The sequence below is a fragment of the Staurois parvus genome, unplaced genomic scaffold (assembly GCF_062004578.1).
Source record: "Staurois parvus isolate SC_StPar_1 unplaced genomic scaffold, SC_StPar_1.0 ptg000530l, whole genome shotgun sequence".
NCBI classification, from domain to species: Eukaryota; Metazoa; Chordata; class Amphibia; order Anura; family Ranidae; genus Staurois; species Staurois parvus.
The window spans coordinates 13,003,848-13,021,972 of NW_028318326.1; the positions used below are offsets into that span (position 1 = coordinate 13,003,848).

General features: G+C 41.0%; 1 protein-coding gene across 4 annotated transcripts in view; it reads right to left on the reverse strand.

Annotated features, from left to right (window-relative positions):
• The window catches only part of LOC149451646 (E3 ubiquitin-protein ligase UBR3-like), a 207,428-nt gene that overhangs the window by 180,539 nt on the left and 8,764 nt on the right, over positions 1 to 18,125 (reverse strand). For 3 of the 4 annotated variants that reach the window (XM_089690541.1, XM_089690540.1, XM_089690538.1), the window contains exons 4-12: positions 16,298 to 16,431; positions 13,759 to 13,845; positions 11,271 to 11,336; positions 10,043 to 10,132; positions 6,625 to 6,753; positions 6,477 to 6,529; positions 5,566 to 5,699; positions 3,765 to 3,852; positions 2,724 to 2,863 (exon numbers count right to left, since the gene is read on the reverse strand). In XM_089690541.1, coding sequence (XP_089546667.1) covers positions 2,724 to 2,863; positions 3,765 to 3,852; positions 5,566 to 5,699; positions 6,477 to 6,529; positions 6,625 to 6,753; positions 10,043 to 10,132; positions 11,271 to 11,336; positions 13,759 to 13,845; positions 16,298 to 16,431 — 921 coding nt within the window. The remainder of the gene's footprint in view (positions 1 to 2,723; positions 2,864 to 3,764; positions 3,853 to 5,565; positions 5,700 to 6,476; positions 6,530 to 6,624; positions 6,754 to 10,042; positions 10,133 to 11,270; positions 11,337 to 13,758; positions 13,846 to 16,297; positions 16,432 to 18,125) is intronic. The other variant, XM_089690539.1, reaches the window with a different exon arrangement.

Genomic DNA, 18,125 nt, shown 5'->3' on the forward strand with positions numbered 1-18,125 from the left:
TAGAAACGATTCTCGGTTGCCGTAGGAGGGGAGGCCAGACGCAGTTTTTGATAAAATGGAAGGGTTATGGTCCTGAGGAAAACTCTTGGGAACCCATCCAGAATGTTCACGCTCCCAGGCTCGTCCGGGAGTTCTTTCGTGGCCACCCGCGGTGGAGAAATCAGTGGGGCTCCCGGAGGGTGCCCGTAGGGGGGGGGGCAATGTCAGGGTCCGCCCCGGCTCCGTCCCCGGCGCATGCGCAATAGCGGCGGCTCACGCCGGGACACAGGCACCAGATCCCGGCGGGCCGCGGCTGACAGGAGGCCGCGCATGCGCAGTAGGAGCCGCGGGCGCGCCTCGGGCGACCAATGACAGCCCGGGGGCGCGTCCTGGGCGGCCAATGGCAGTGCAGGGCGCGATATTTAAAGATGCCCTGCACTGTCACAAATCGCCGCAAGGTCTGATCTGATACCTGTGTTTCCTGTGATTGTGACCCGGATTGTTTGACGTTCTGCCTGCTCCTGCCCTGACCCGGATTATCTGACTACGCTGCCTTCCCCTGTGATTGACCCGGATTGTCCCTGACTACGCTGCCTTCTCCTGTCCCGACCCCCGGCTTGTTTGACCATTCTGCGGACTGACCCCGGTAACTGACCCAGCGTGCGACCTGACCACTCTCTGCCTACTGTCTCGGTACCACGCCATTTCCCACGGTGACAACCGCCGGTTTATCCTGCCAGGTCCTGCCGGCCTCCTCACATCTGACTCTACTCTGTCCTACTTCTATCCACGGAGGCTCCCTCTGCCACGGGTGGTATTGCTCGGAGGTCGTGACCTGGTCCCGGTTCTGCTCCAAGTCCATCCCCACCATCAGGGGCCCTGGTGAAAACGCAGACCGGGACTTAGACCCCACGCTCCGGGCGATTCCGCCTAGTGGGCTGCCAGAGGTGCCACCTGGCGGATCCGTAACACTATTGTAATTGTATGTTATTAAAATATCCTTTCCACTTCAAGCTGCAGTGCTGTAATTTTCTGCAAATGCAATGCAATACGGGATGGGGGGGGGGCTTCCCAGCTAAGAACACCCTCCCGCCTGCACGCCTGATGTAAGGGCAGCAGGATTCCAGGAAATAAATGCTACATGATTCAAAGCATAGAGACATGGATGAATTAAACTGCATTTTCAGTGTGTGGTGGTACAATTGAAGATCTGCTTTAATGGAGGAGGGAAGACTGATATTGATGGATTCTGCATGTGACAGTACAACATATGCTAGCAGACAATGACAGGCATGGGCTGTGATGGACAGTCAACAGAAAATTGACAATTGACAGAAAACATCTGTGAAAAGTCACAATGCACTGTGAAAAGTCAAGACAGAAACAATGGCTTACATAACAAAAAACACCCTTGCTAAATAAAGTTCATAAAGTTCTCATCAATGTCCATAATGGTTATATGACCTTAACCATAGTAAATCTGCCCAAAGCCCTTGCAATTTGTTCATTGACATGAGGGAACTGAGCTTACAAAACAAAAGGGATAGAGGAAGCGCATGGACCTAGTGAAGTTCAATAAATGCAATTCTTTAATTTTTGTTTGTCTTTTTACAAAATGTGATTCACTGTTCTAGATCTAAGGGTTTCCTCTCCCCCTTTTATTTTGACTGACACATAATTAGACGATATTTGGGTAGAATTAGCCCTTAAGGCTTTAAAGGACACAGGTAATGCTTGCCACAGGTAAAAATCGAACGTTTATATGGATACCCTGGAATTCATAAAGGCTGGCACACACAGATTTTGTGAAAAGTCTTGTATGCCTTCTAAATGCCATGCCACACAACGTGCACCAACTTCCTGTACCAGTCTACAACTTGTGCTTGAATTTGGTGCATGCTGCTCTGCTTTTAGGATGCATGGGAGACACTTTCACAAAATCTTACTCTGTATACCAAAAGAATGTTGGTCCTAATTAGCTCCACTTTTGTAAGACAAGAATGGTTAGTATTTTATTTTAATTTTGGCAAGTGTTGAGCCACAATGTAGAAGTGGCCATGAAGGGCTTGAATTGCCCCTGCAAGCAGAGGTTATAATCTTTCCCTACCGGTATCCAGGAAATGGGAGCAGGCGTCCATTCACCTATTCCAAAAGTGCTACTTGTAAGGTGTGAGACGCTGATCAAAACTGGACCCTGTGTTCTTAGAAGACGTTAGATTATGTGGCCTCAGTCAGTGCCGCTCCCCCCCGCCCTCTGGGGCTGGCTTGGTCAGAGATCTGTGTATCAGTGGATGTGGCCAGAGTGGCACTGGCTGAGGCCATATAATCGGACATATTCTAAGAGCAAAGGGTCCAATTGTGAGCAGTGCCTCGCACCTCACAATGTAGAAGTGGAGCAAATAAAAAATGCCTGAATTTGGCACACGAGTTGCAGACAGAACCAAAACTGTTACAGATTTTTTTTTTTATTTAGGCACAACACATTAACAAGCGAAATTAACCCCCAAAAATGGCAGAGCAGCTTTACTGAATTCCCCCCATAGTATTTGATTGTAGAACTACTGGTACATGGGTGGGGCTAACAAAATTTAGCTGCTGCCATTTCTTTCAGCTCATAAACCCGCACCTGTCTTTTAAACATACTTACAAGTGAAGCAGGGCTTACACAAAAGCATATAAGAATTTGCAATAATCCTTTCATCATCAAGGACCTAAAAAAGGCATTGGCTTGTTTAAATACATACCCTTTGGTGTATACATTCCTTGTTGCATGGAACCTCCAGGCTCAAAAACAGGAGCTTTAAAATCAGCAACCGCTGATAAAACAGATTCAAAGCTGCAGCTGCCAGGCATTATACCACTCTTTGGATTAGGGCTTTCTGGAATGTAATGGAGTAGTTAAGGAATACTAATTGAGCATATCGGCGATACCATTAAGCAGAGTTTCACATTTCTCACCACGAACACACCACATGGTCTTTTCTTTCACCTTATCTCAGTGTAGAATTCCCTCCCCTACATAAAATCACATTAATGTGTTTGCCTTCTAGGTGTGTTTGCATAACTATGGTAGGTACATTATACTAAGAGCGAAGGCAGAGACTGAAGTGAGTGATTTACACTCACCGGCCACTTTATTAGGTACACCTGTTCAATTGCTTGGTAATACAAATTGCTAATCAGCCAATCACATGGCAGCAACTCAATGCGTTTAGGCATCTAGATGTGGTGAAGACGACTTGCTGAAGTTCAAACTGAGCATCAGAATGGGGAAGAAAGGGGATTTAAGTGACTTTAAATGTGGCATGGTTGTTGGTGCCAGAGTTTTTCAAAAACTACTGATCTACTGGGATTTTCATGCACAACCATCTCTAGGGTTTTACTGAAAGAGAAAATATCCAGTGAGTGGCAGTTGCGGGGACGAAAAAGCCTTGTTGATGTCAGAGGTGGATGTGCACACTGGTTCGAGAAGATAGAAAAGGCAACAGTAACTCATGTCAATATGGACCAAAATCTCTGAGAAATGTTTCCAACAACTTGTTAAATCTATGCCACAAAGAATTAAGGCAATTCTGAAGGCAAAAAGGAGGTCCAACCTGGCACTACCAAGGTGTAACTAATAAAGTGGCTGGTGAGTGTATATACTCCATATAAATTAATAAAATAAATTCTCAACCAGCTGGGTCAGGTTTTCAATACAGGAAGTTAAGACTATGAAGTAATGAATTAGAGCAGGCATTTGTCAATTAACCGCAGGTTCTCTACAGATTATTACAGCAAAGGATATAAGGTCAAGAAGGGAGCTGTGAGTACGGTCATTCATACACAGCTGAGCAATCATTTCTGCTCTTAAGATTTCATCATCAGTCATCCCTGAAAAGGTACAAACATAGGTTAAAGTGTTTCAGCTGATAAAAAGCAAAAAATGATACTTAAGATAGCAGAGGATGCTCCAGGAAACATCACCATGTCTAGCCTGCATGACTAAACTCGAAGACCTAGCTAACACGGGTATACTTAAGCGTACAGCAGTGTGAGGTGCAAGCTTTGATTGCAAGGGATGTACAGGTGTTCTGTGCATCCATGTGCAGGCAGTCCCATTAGGCCTTGGTTCACACTGTACACCGCATGTGAATCCCACATTCCACAAAACTAAGGAAGGCACAGAGAAAAGTAGGGACAACGGTCCAAACTGTCAGCGTCAAGAAAATAAAAAGATACACTGGAGGTCATATCATCCTCTCCACCTTAGCCAATCAGACAAATCTTTTAGTAGTATGTAAAAACTCTCCATGTTCGCACCTGATTGAATTTCTATCTCCTTCACTTCCCCTGTGTAATAAGGAGCAGTGCACATACGTTGCAGTCATGCACACTGCTCTGATCAACCTGAAAGCCCCAGAAATCAATATGTAGGATGTTTTTACTGCACATGCACCACCAATTCATTTGAAAAAAAATACTACAATTACATATAAAGGGAATGGGAACTGTTTTCCTGTGCTTCTTATATGCTGGCATAAATACCTGTAGTCCACGTCAGGAGAGAGCACTGCAGGGTGGCTACATTCACAAGTACAGTTACAGTGGGACCATGTAGAGTGAACCCTCATAAAAAGTAGAGGTTTCAAATATTTCCGGCCTACTCCTATTCCTCTGAAAGATCTTGAAGTTTGTAAACTTACTTTGTGAAGATACCTACACATTTACTGCCTTGAATTCTGTGACACATATTCCCCACACTCTGAGTAAGCACTACTGTGTTACAGGATTTGCATAGACTGCTTTATGAACTGAGCAAATGAGAGGCAGCAGTGTACCATGGGATATGTAGTCCTTATTGAAAGTAAAAAGCAGAGGAGAAGCTGCAAAGTATGCAGGAAATCCAGGAAGTTGTAGAAAGATAGCCAGCAGAGCTCATAAAGAAGATTTTTCAGGTAAGCTTATACTGGATTGTTAAAACTATTGTTTGCTTTACTATTATAATGCTGATATTATAAAATTATATAGTGTATGCTTGGGCTATAGTTTTCCTTTAATTCATAGGAGGCACTGAGCAATACTGCTAATAGAAGGGACACAGATACCAGAATTTACATTATGTAATATTTCATATTTTTAATAGGTGTATTGACACCTTATTATTACACAATGCGGTTGTGAAGTTTCAGATCCTCTTTGGGCACCAGTAGTTCCAAAACACCATGCTGTACAGTGTGGTGTTCAATAACAAATAGGTTAGTCTCAAATATGATGCAGCATGCTAAAAGTTTGTGTTATTTTCAATGTGGACTGGTAATGTTTGCAAAAGTGTTATTTACCAAATTTTTATTTTAGTTTTAACAAATCTTTTCATTGTGCCAGTCCCAGTATTATTCCAGTGCAGGGACAACAAGCTGCACATAAAGACTGCTGTCGATGGACCATTTTGTTATAGCCACATTTTATCTACAAATTTCTTTTTACAAACTTAAACCAATCCTGACTGATCTAATTTAAATAGTTACACATTAGATCTTTTCAAATGTAGCCCCATTTATTTTGATCATACATATAACGTATAGTCTAGCAGCAATAAAAACATACCTAAATGTAAACGAAGACTTAACAAAATAACTAAAAAAGTGAGTGCCCCTTCAAGCATCGATCTTTCATGATCAGCATCAAGGACAGTGTTCTGGTGCTGAGAAGCCATCGTCAAAAGATCCACAACCTTAAACCTATATGTGGAAGAGGAAATGAAAATATATTGTTAGGTAGATGAAATTTACAAGTCCATTTGTGGCATTTTAAAAAAGCATGAACAACTAAAACTGAATTCTGTTTTGGTTGGAGTGAAACAGAATGCAGAAAATCAATGAGATCTGCAAGTCCTCTATAGGACTCCAGCAGAGGAGTCTCCCTGATCCCTGATGTGGATTCAACAGGATGAGCTCAGACTTTTAGCCTGAGTGTGCTCTATATATATTCCTAAGAAGCAGCCAGTAGATGAAGTATGATGCAAAATTTTGCTCTATAGAAGACTCTCCATGGGATTAAATTTGACAGGTACCCGCTCTCCCACTTCCGCTGCGATCGCCTAGGCGATCGGAAACAGAAGTTGTCCTCCTACCCCTCCCTCCCCAAAGTCTTGTGGGACACGTGACAGGTCTCAGAAGACGATGCCATTCAGGAAGCGCAGTGCTACTCACGCATGCACAGTGGGCACCCAGCTGTGAAGCCGCAAGCGGTCACAGAAGATGCCGGCCTCCTGGAATACAGGACAGCTGGCGAAACAGGCTGCGGCGGGATCGTGGGACAGAGTGAGTGGAACTCCGCTTTCAGCTACTCGGGGCGCACTATAACAGACATATGTGAGCCTAGAATACTGGAAGCGGATTTCACTGCATGCTTATCATGCAACTCTTTTAATATGTAGAATCCCTTTGAAAGCATTTAGGTATTCTAAAAATAATTTATATTTGAACTCAGAATTGCATTACAAGCTACCATCTTACCTTTCAAAAACAGATGAAATAAAATAGTCTGGGTCCAGTCTGGATGCACAGACCTACAAACAGTCAAAGAGACAACATAATTAAAACAGACTACTCTAATACTCAACATCTAGAGAACATTCTTGTTCAGGTCCGTCGCAACTCTTACCTGTAATAAATAGATGTCGGGGTCGATCATAGAATTACAGAAATGTGACTGCACATAAGTCATTGCTTGTCCTTTAATCTGTAAGCCATTTCGGACCCACATGTTGCTATGAATCTCAGACAAACTTGCCTGTGTAACAGGAGAAGGTCTGTCAGCTTGTAGTACAAACTAATATATAATGAAAACTTTCTCACATTTTTAAACAGCCTACATAACACTCTGCAGAACACACAGAACAATTAAAATCAAAAGCTAACAAAGTAGGTTGCATTCACACCTGAGCCTTCACAGTCGATTTTGGTGCATTTTTCAATGCATTTTTGTGTTTAAGAACTTTGTTTTAACCAATGGATAGCTAGTTACTAGGTTTAGAGTTTTAGCTAGAAACTGGCATTAGCCCATCAGGCCAGAATCCCCCATTCTGGTACATTCTATGATATGGTCTGGGGGTGTCCACATATTAGAGCGTTCTGGTCCAAAGTAATATTTGTAATCCCTTAATGCCTATTCAGTTATACTGATGATGATTCTCTCCGTAACTGTTCCAAGCTCTTTTTGTGCTTAGTTCTATTTTATGCCAAGACATCTATAGCTATTCACTGGAAATCACGAGCTCCTCCTACTGAGGCATTTTGACTCCAATTAATCAGGCACCCCCTTATACAAATTGACATATGAGGCCAGGGGTTGTCCTAAGAAATTTCATAAGATTTGAGACGCATGGGTGAACTCGGACTGTACTATGCCACCTGAAGTTTAGTGTATTGCTTGGAGCTAGGGTCCAATTATTGATTATAATCAATAATTATTCATGTTGCCCCATTGGCATGACAGCATTGTTTATCAGATTGTACCTTAAAGACCATCGTATATATTCCTCCTGTGTTTTTTCACAGATTATTTGTAACCTGCATCTAATGTGTTCAGCTGTTTTTTTTCTGCCTGATAGCTGTTCCTTTAATACCTGATGGCAGTGTACCAGATGGACATTTTGTGTATATTTTGCTTGTTTATATGAGCGGCGTTTGCTCTATCATTTGTACCTATATGTTCTATGTACAATAAAAAGTCACCTTTAAAAAAAGAATGCCCCATTCTACTTTAAAAGTAGCTCATGTACCTTTTTGAACTTCCGGCATAAAGTACTGCAAACAGGAAAAATTTAATAGCATAAGATTTTGTGGTGGTTTTGTATTTTGGAACTTTTGAGCATCAAGCTGAAAAATGCTCAGGTATGATCAGGGCTTAAAGTTTAACTACAACCATGTTTTTCCCCCAGAGTGGGAAAAGAACAGAACCAAAGTCAATTGTTTTTGCAGTCCGTATTGCAATTTTGAAGAAGTCCCTCACTTTCTGGTAGGACAAGGAAAGATCACATTTTGCTCCACTGGGAACGCAGACTGTAACAAAACGCTTAGAGAAGAGTTATAAGCTATCAGATTGCTTTTATACTGTCTATTTCTTTCTGTCCCAGGAGCAACTTTTTCCCTGATTTCTTGTAATTCTTCTATCACAGTGACAAGAAGGCAAAACCTCTCCCAATGGGATCAAACACAATAAAAACAGAAGTATTTACTTTTACCCCACACCAACACATAATTAAGCTGAACTAAATAACTGAGAATAAGTATCACATTCTCACATCACAGGCTCTTATTTCAACAGCTGCTTTCATAGTACAACAGGGCAAAGGAAAAAAAAAACAAAAGAAAGAAAACATTAAAATATAAGATGGTTGGTGACTCAACCAGTAGCACCTGCTCACAGCTAAAAAAAATAGGAATTTTAATGTACCTGTAAACTCCATATCCTCGAGTACAGGACAAAGAAGTTGATTCTTACAGCATGGGTTATTTGCTGCTACCTTCAGGTGACCGAACATTGGCAAAAGCTGGGAACCGCCCTCCAGTGTACCCATATAACCATGCCCACTTCATGAGGATTCAGTTTTTCAGAAAGCAAGAATGTCAGAGTTCCTATTATCTTAATCGTACACTACAGGACACAAGAGTTCATTCTTAGACCAGTTGAAGCCCTCATACAATAAATTGAGAAGTGGGCAACAAAACAGCCAAAATTGCAGCAACAGGCCCACTGGAATAACATAGGTCAATGGACCCAAAAAGATGACAGCAGAAGCACTTTGTAACTACAGCATGGATCATTAGAGTCTTAAACAACCAACTGTCAAGAAATGGTTTTAAAAATGTGAACAGAACAGCAGGCAGTGGCCTGGCAACCCATGAGAAGGACCAATGCTAGAAACCCAGCCTCTAGGGTGAATTCAGTACAACCAGCTTGCCCATAGATGAATTGAAATTTGACTTGTCCCTGCTGAACGGACCTAAATTCCATAGGTATATGGCCAGCTTAATGCCTGGTACACATCAGTTTTTTTTCGTTCAACCCAGCGGGCTAAATGGGGAAAAAAGAAAAAAAAAACTGCAGCGCGCACAAGGAGCTCACTGTACTAACTTTCAAATATTAGTACAGCAATCTCCCTGCTGAGTTATTCTGTTCTGACAAGGAGACCCATGTCCCCACCAGAACACTCCAGTCAGCACTCACATCCGTTGGCTGCCAGCACTGATCAGAGGCGGGTTTTCCAAAATGTCTGTTTGACAGAAGGTGGCCATTTGGGTGGTTTGGGTCGGATAGGCAGGTGCACATACAGGACTTTCTGTTGAACCAACCAATATTCAGTATGAGTGTATGGGGGCTTTATACTCAAGTACTGTGTAATTAAAATTATTATTATTCCAACCCCTTAAAAAAAAAAAAAAATCACATTTATATCCAAGATCGATGTTAGTACAGTGATAGTTATTGTCTTCTGACAGGGGAACTACCATCCTCCAACCCCCACCACCTGAACACTCCAGTCAGCACTCGCAGCCATTGGCTGCCAGCACTGATCTAATGCTGGTTTTCAAGAATGCCTGTTCGATAGAAGGCGGCCGTTTGGCTGGCTTGTCGGACAGGCTGGTGCACACACAGGCCGAATGTCGGCCAGTTTCTGTAGAACCTGCCTAAACCGGACAATATTCGGCCTGTGTGTACAGGGCTTTAGACTCAAGTACTGTGTCTTGTACTGTAAAATAATAAAAAAATATTCCAACCCCTTGGAAAAAAAAAATGCTTATATCTAAACTAGTATCAAATTTTCTCATGTTTATCTTTTTCATTCTAGCTACTGTATGTTAATTCAAACCTTTAGTAAATACGACAACAAAAGACCTTACATGTGCACTAACTACAAAGCAACATTCCTGCATATGTGCTGACCATGATGATGATGACTAGAGGTCTACTCTATTCACACGGACATGTTCTTGTGGCTTGTAAAGCATGCTTCGCACAACACCCCACTTTATGCTCACAGTACAATCAAAAATGCTACACAATGATGTCATACTACCTGGATGAGAAGTGGGTGAACCATCAGCTTCATCAGCATTTCTTGGTCAGGAAGAATAGAATCTAAATCTATCTCTTGACATTTCACAGCCTGCGCGGGAAATGGGACAAAGCAAAGGCTCTTCATCTTCATTTTACTAAAGAGGTGTTAATAGAGGACTGCAAGTACATTACAATTAACAAGATCATTATTTCTACTTAGTCAGGGTCATGGCTCATTTTCTCTGCACATCTATTTAACCAGGAAAATTAATCTGCAGCCTGAGTTTTTCTTTTTGTGCTTAAACATATGCAGACATTTTAATTTACTTGGATGTTCCCTCTTTCTGACCATCAAAATGTCGGCCACAAAGCAGCCATGTGCTTTGTTGTGATTATGCCAAAACATCAAGAAATAACATACATATTGCTCTCTTTGTACTTAAAAACTAAATTTCCATTTAAATCAGTGATAACGGCTTTTTTTCTTAATATAACAAACATGTTATACTTACTTGCTCTGTGTAAGTGAACTGCACAGAATGGCCCTGAACCATTTCTTCTGGAGTCCCTCGTCGACACACTCAGTTCCTTCTCTTTAGTGTCTGACGCTTACTTTGTGGGCAGACGTGCATGCTCGTTCCTAAGCTAAGCTGCATGCATCCATTGATACACACAGTGCGGTTTGGCCTTGCCTCCTGCTCACAGGGTTTGGACCGCAGGAGCTAATGGCTCCCGCTGCTGCCACTCCGCCCTGTGGATGCAGGGAGAGGTGAGAGCCGCTACAGAAGTGCACAGCATTGGATCAAGTGAAGATTCAGGTAAGTACTTAGGGGGATGAGGGGGTGATATTGCTACTAGGACATTTTATGCCTTAATGCAGGGAATGAGCAGCTCAGTTTATAGGGTGTACAGGCAGGTAAGAAACTTTAAAGCAGAAGAGACATAGTAGGTCTCTTCTGCATTAAAAATCTTGCCCGATTTCCATTTTTTCCCCTAAAGTTCAACTTTAAGCACATCATAACATCCATTACTAACCCTGACAGCCAGCATTTAATTAGAAAGCGACCCTATTTAAAATGGTTGCTGAAAGCCTGCAAAACTACATGTTAATCAAGCATGCTGTCTGAAGCGCGCATAAAATCAACCACCGCTAAAATGTCTTCATTCTACAAGGACGTATCACTAGCCGAGAGTATCGAAACTGTAAACATTACTACAAGGTACAGGAAATGAAAATTAATTTTCACCTTGCTCAGAAACATGGCATAGTATCGATGTAGAGGCAAATGGAACGTAACTTGATTTGGAGCAGGCTGAAAAGAAAAAAACACTTTGGGTATATGGTATAAAATAGCAAGCAAAACTTCCATATTCCAAGACAGACAAAGAAAATGATTCAAAACATCAAAGCAATAACTATATTAAAGTAACAAAACACGCACCAAAAGGAAAAGAAAAAAAAAAAAACTTTGCAGACTGTATGGTGATCCATGTAAACTAGCTACATGGATAGCATATTTGGAGATCATTGGCTTGCAAAAGGAGAAATTAACAAAAATAGAACCAGAGTTATAACAGAGCTGTCACTTTTTGTATAACTAAATCATTGCAACTTCACCAAAATAAATGTGCGTGCATGAGTAACAAATCAATATGTGAAATGAATCCCAATATAAAAAGATAATTGCAACATTTGAATGCAACTGTATCCTAACCAATAGATTCCCAACATACCAACATACATATATAAAGCAAGTTCATGGGAAGAAAAGTCTAATAGAGACCAAAACAAAGTATATGGAAAAAGAACCATGAAGTGTCTTCTACAATACAATCTGCCAGGGTGTGGGCTTCGCCAAACACCAAAAGAACTGCAGGCTCAGTTGAGATATATACGAGTGCAGCAAACACAACCTGATCAATCAACGCACAAATGACTGCATTAGGCTGTTAGCAACAATAGGGATTGGTATAACTCTTTATGGGTATGTATAAAAAAATTGCAGTACCACAAATATAAATGTGTTCGCACAAATAAATAAGTAAATAAATCAATATGTGAAAATAATTTAAAAAAAAAAAGAAAGATAATTACAATATAGGAGAGCAACTTTACTCTAACCAAAAGTGTCACAAGACACATATACAAAACAAGTTCATAGTGAGGTAAGTCTTTGGATTAAAGCAGTGGTCTCCAAACTGCGGCCCTTTGTTTGCCTCTATCTGGCCCTCGGGGTACTATTCCTCCCACTGAAACCAACAAGGAGGCACCATTTCTCTCACTGACACCAACAATTGAGCATTTTTCCTCCCACTCTCACCAATGATGGGGCACAATTCCTCCCACTCTCACCAATGATGGGGCACTATTCCTCCCACTGTCACCAATGATGGGGCACTATTCCTCCCACTGTCACCAATGATGGGGCACTATTCCTCCCACTGTCACCAATGATGGGGCACTATTCCTCCCACTGTCACCAATGATGGGGCACTATTCCTCCCACTGTCACCAATGATGGGGCACTATTCCTCCCACTGTCACCAATGATGGGGCACTATTCCTCCCACTGACACCAATGATGGGGCACTATTCCTCCCACTGACACCAGTGATGGGGCACTATTCCTCCCACTGACACCAGTGATGGGGCACTATTCCTCCCACTAAAACCAATGATGGAGCACTATTCCTCCCACTAAAACCAATGATGGAGCACTATTCCTCCCACTGACACCAGTGATGGAGCACTATTCCTCCCACTGACACCAGTGATGGAGCACTATTCCTCCCACTGACACCAGTGATGGAGCACTATTTCTCCCACTGACACCAGTGATGGAGCACTATTTCTCCCACTGACACCAGTGATGGAGCACTATTCCTCCGACTGACACCAATGATGGAGCACTATTCCTCCCATAAGTGATGGAGCATGAAGTGATGGAGCATTACTCATCCCACTGACACCAGTGATGGAGCATTACTCATCCCACTAATATCAGTGATGGGGTACTATTCCTCCAACTAATACCAGTGATGGGGCACTATTCCTCCAACTAATACCAATGATTGGACACTATTACGCCCTCCACTGACTACAAGCACTGTGTAATTTTTTTTACTAACACTTTCACTGGGACATTTTCTTCTCCCACTGGCCACTCTGACCCCCTAAAGTCTGAAGGACAGTAAGCTGGCCCATTGTTTAGAAAGTCTGGAGACCCCTGGATTAAAATCAAAAGCCTAGTGTCATTGATAGAGAAATGTGAAGTATATTTCACCATCAAATCCAATCAGGCCAATGGGTACTTAGCAGGCAATTAATAATGTATCGACTATATCAGTATTGAACCCTGTTTATGGGGGGGGAAGGTACATTGTTCTTTAGTTACATTACAGTGATCAAGTGATCAGGCAAGCCTTCCCACCTCCCAGGTATAACAGCTCAGTTGACAGGGATGCTGGGCTGGGTGCGAAGGGGTTAAAGATCGATCAATCATCTGGAAAAATATATTGACACCTCAGAAACCACTCTATCTAGTCTTTTCTCCTGTGAGTCATCTTAATGAGTGAGGAGCAAAGCAGACAAATTTATCCAGCTGGACAAAGGAGAGACATTAACTGAACCTGTTGCTCTGCCCTGCATGGTCAAAGCACGGGTTGAACATAAACCTCTTGACCGAAGATCACAATGCCAAGGTTTGTTCAGAAACTAAAAAGTCAACGTCTTACCTCATCCACAAAGTTGATTGCATCAAACCAATCTTGAAGTGCTTCAAGGCAATACCGGACAACATTCCTATTGTACTCCTGTGTTTCCTACAAAAACACAAATATGCATAAGCCTACTGCTGAAACAAATTAAACATACTGGTTGCATTTGAATCCAAAAAAAAAAAAACATCTCATGAGTATTCATGAAATAAATATATTATAGGCTCAATCCACAAAGCTTTAACAAAAAGGCTAAGTGACTTTATTTTTACCCTATTTTCAAATATAATTTGAGCTGAAAAGTCACTCTCTTGAAAATAAAGACTTTCATTCTGATGTACCAGCCTTGTGATTTGAGCAGCATACATGTTAAGTATTTACAGTTGCAAGAAAAAGTATGTGAACCCCTTGGGATTACGTGGAGTTTTGCATGAATTGGGCATAAAATGTGCTCTGAACATCATTTAAGTCACAACAATAGAAGAACACAGTCTGCTGAACATAATACTACACAAACATTAGATGTTGCCATGGTTTAATTGCACATAACATGTAAACATTCACAGTGCAGGGAGGAAAAAGTATGTGAACCTTTGGACTTAATAACTGGTTGACCCTCCTTTGGCAGCAATAACCTCAACCAAACGTTTCCTGTAGTTGCAGATCAGACCTGCACAACGATCTGGAGTCATTTTGGACCACTCCTCTTCACAAAACTGTTTCAGTATAGCAATATTCTTGGGATGTCTGGTGTTAATCGCTCTCTTAAGGTCATGCCACAGCATTTCAATCGGGTTGAGGTCAGGACTCTGACTAGGCCACTCCAGAAGGCGTATTCTGTGCTGTTGCAGCCATTGTTTTGTTGAATTACTTGTATGCTTTGGGTCATTGTCTTGTTGCATCACCCATCCTCTGCGGAGCTTCAGTTGGCGGACAGATGGTCGTACGTTTTCCTGCAAAATGTCTTGATAAACTCTGGAATTCATTTTCCCATCAATGACAACAATCCGTCCAGGCCCTGAGGCAGCAAAGCAGCCCCAAACCATGATGCTCCCTCCGCCATGTTTCACAGTGGGGATGAGGTTTTGATGTTGGTGTGCTGGGCCTTTTTTTCTCCACACATAGTGTTGTGTGTTCTTCCCAAACAACTCAATCTTGGTTTCATCTGTCCACAGTAGATTTTGCCAGTAGTGCTGTGGAACTTCCAGGTGCTCTTTTGCAAACTTCAAACGTGCTGCAATATTCTTTTTGGACAGCAATGGCTTCCTCCATGGTGCCCTCCCATGTACTCCATTCTTGTTTAATGTTTTCCTTATTGTAGATGTGTCAACAAAAATGTTAGCATGTGCCAGAGATTTCTGTAGGTCTTTAGCTGACACTCTGGGATTCTTCTGTACCTCATGCAGCATTCTGCGCTGTGCTCTTGCAGTCATTTTTACAGGACGACCGCACCTAGGGAGAGTAGCAACAGTGCTAAACTTTCTCCATTTGTAGACAGTCTGTCTTACCGTGGACACATGAACATCAAGGCTTTTGGGGATACTTTTGTAACCCTTTCCAGCTTCATGCAAGTCAACAATTCTTGATCGTAGGTCTTCTGAGAGCTCTTTTCTGCGAGGCATGGTTCACATCAGACAGTGCTTCTTGAAACCAGTAAACCCAAAACAGGTGTGTGTTTTTTAAGGGCAGGACAGCTGTCAGCAACACACCCAATATCATCACACTGATTGGAGTCAAGGTTGGCTCACTCCTGGCTCCAATTAGCTCTGGGAGAAGTCATTAAGCTAGGGCCTCACATACTTTTTCCTCCCTGCACTGTGAATGTTTACATGTTATGTGCAATTAAACCATGGCAACATCTAATGTTTGTGTAGTATTATGTTCAGCAGACTGTGTTCTTCTATTGTTGTGATTTAAATGACGTTCAGAGCACATTTTATGCCCAATTCATGCAAAACTCCACGTAATCCCAAGGGGTTCACATACTTTTTCTTGCAACTGTATATGCCAACAATAACAACATGTGTCAGATAAACAACTACACACGCAATATACTGTAGTCAATATGAACATGTGAAATATCCAGTACAATGGAGCTTCTCTAGAAACTGGACCTTAGATTGTAAGCTCCTTGAGGGTTAGGGACCGATGTGAATGTACAATATATGTAATACGGTGTGTAAACTGATGGCGCTATATAGGTACCTGTAATAAATAAATTAAATTGCTGGTTCTCTGGCTGTCATGCTGAACCATTAAATTGAATACTTTATGAGTCACGGACTTGGAACAAGTTAAAACTTCAGATATGCATACAACTTCCAAATCAGTAACTCATCACTGCCGTAAATGGATGAACCTCATAGTGAGACATCTAGCATTTTCAAGAAATTGTGATATTTATATTTTACAATGAAATCATCAAAAGGAAATCCACTCTTTGATGTTCTTCCCTTGTAATGAGGAAATTAATAAGCAATAACAGAGTTTTGTGCTTTTCTGCAAGTAAAAGCTGGGCTATTGGATTTTACCCATTTACTATGATAATTTTACCTACCCTTACTTTGCAGTGGGACAGGAGACCCCACATTGGCTGGGCACAGGCTTCAAGTTCAGCAGCAAATGCAGCATAATACGTCTGGGACTCAAACTCAACATGTTCATTGAGTTCCCTCTTATTTAAATTCATACCTAAAATAAAGCAAAGATAGATGAATGTATTCACATTTACAAAAAAAGTTTTTAAAAACTTCTCAAGACGTCTGGTGTGAGTGTGGGGTTAGTTTGGAATATCAATAAGCAGATATCTGTATGACTTGCGAGCCAAGTTGTATCCACCCAATATCAACCCCCCAAGATCGCCAAAAAATGGACACAAAATGTCACAAGTGTAAATTGGATCGCAAACACTCAACACACAACTACCACTGTGTCCATAAAGTTAATAATTCATATTGTGTTGCGCTCCTGATAAAAATCTCTACTGTGTTAATAATTCTATCTACCCAAAGTAAATATTTAAGTAATCAAGTGATATACAAAAAAATAAAAAAATATATGGACAGTGATTCGAAAAAAACTAAATATAATATCCACTAATATAAAGAATATCTAAATGTGAAAATGATACTCCCAAAAAATACGTGATGCGATGATGTGTACTTGAAAATAAATATAAATAAACCAATATTACATCATGATTAGTGAATAATCAAAGAATGTGAAATATATAAAAATAAAATAAATATATATACACTGCAATAAAATAGATAATTAATTTGTGATAATAATGTCCTTTAAATTCAGTGACTTTGTGCTTGATTAAATCTTGATATGGTGACTTATTGTGAATCCGTGACTCTCTTTGAATCCTTAATTAGTGAAGATGTATGCTCACCTCCTTATTAGCCTGCAATTAGGCTATATACACTTGTGGTTCACCTCCTATGGAACCTGCTTAGATGGAATTCCTCCTTTACAGATTGTGAAATGTGGATATCCGTTATCCTTAATTAGCCCATATGGGATTGATCACTCTTTGCGATACTCAAATCCCCTTATCATCACAACCCCCTGATGAAGCCACGTGACCAGTGGCGTAACGCGTAGGGGTGGGGCTGGAATGTCACTCGGAGAAAGCCGGATTGTTTGACAGACGGCGGGTGCATGACTCAACGGCTGGCGGATTACTCGTGCTATGCAATTTGTCTTACACTTCATACAACAAATGTGAGTGTATCTTTTGGAAGCAATAAAGCAGAAATCTTTTATAAGGATAAAACACTATGTTTGGCAATTTGTCCCCACATATGGAGAAACGCATGGAGAGGAAAGGGGATAAGGGGATTTGAGTATCGCAAAGAGTGATCAATCCCATATGGGCTAATTAAGGATAACGGATATCCACATTTCACAATCTGTAAAGGAGGAATTCCATCTAAGCAGGTTCCATAGGAGGTGAACCACAAGTGTATATAGCCTAATTGCAGGCTAATAAGGAGGTGAGCATACATCTTCACTAATTAAGGATTCAAAGAGAGTCACGGATTCACAATAAGTCACCATATCAAGATTTAATCAAGCACAAAGTCACTGAATTTAAAGGACATTATTATCACAAATTAATTATCTATTTTATTGCAGTGTATATATATTTATTTTATTTTTATATATTTCACATTCTTTGATTATTCACTAATCATGATGTAATATTGGTTTATTTATATTTATTTTCAAGTACACATCATCGCATCACGTATTTTTTGGGAGTATCATTTTCACATTTAGATATTCTTTATATTAGTGGATATTATATTTAGTTTTTTTCGAATCACTGTCCATATATTTTTTTATTTTTTTGTATATCACTTGATTACTTAAATATT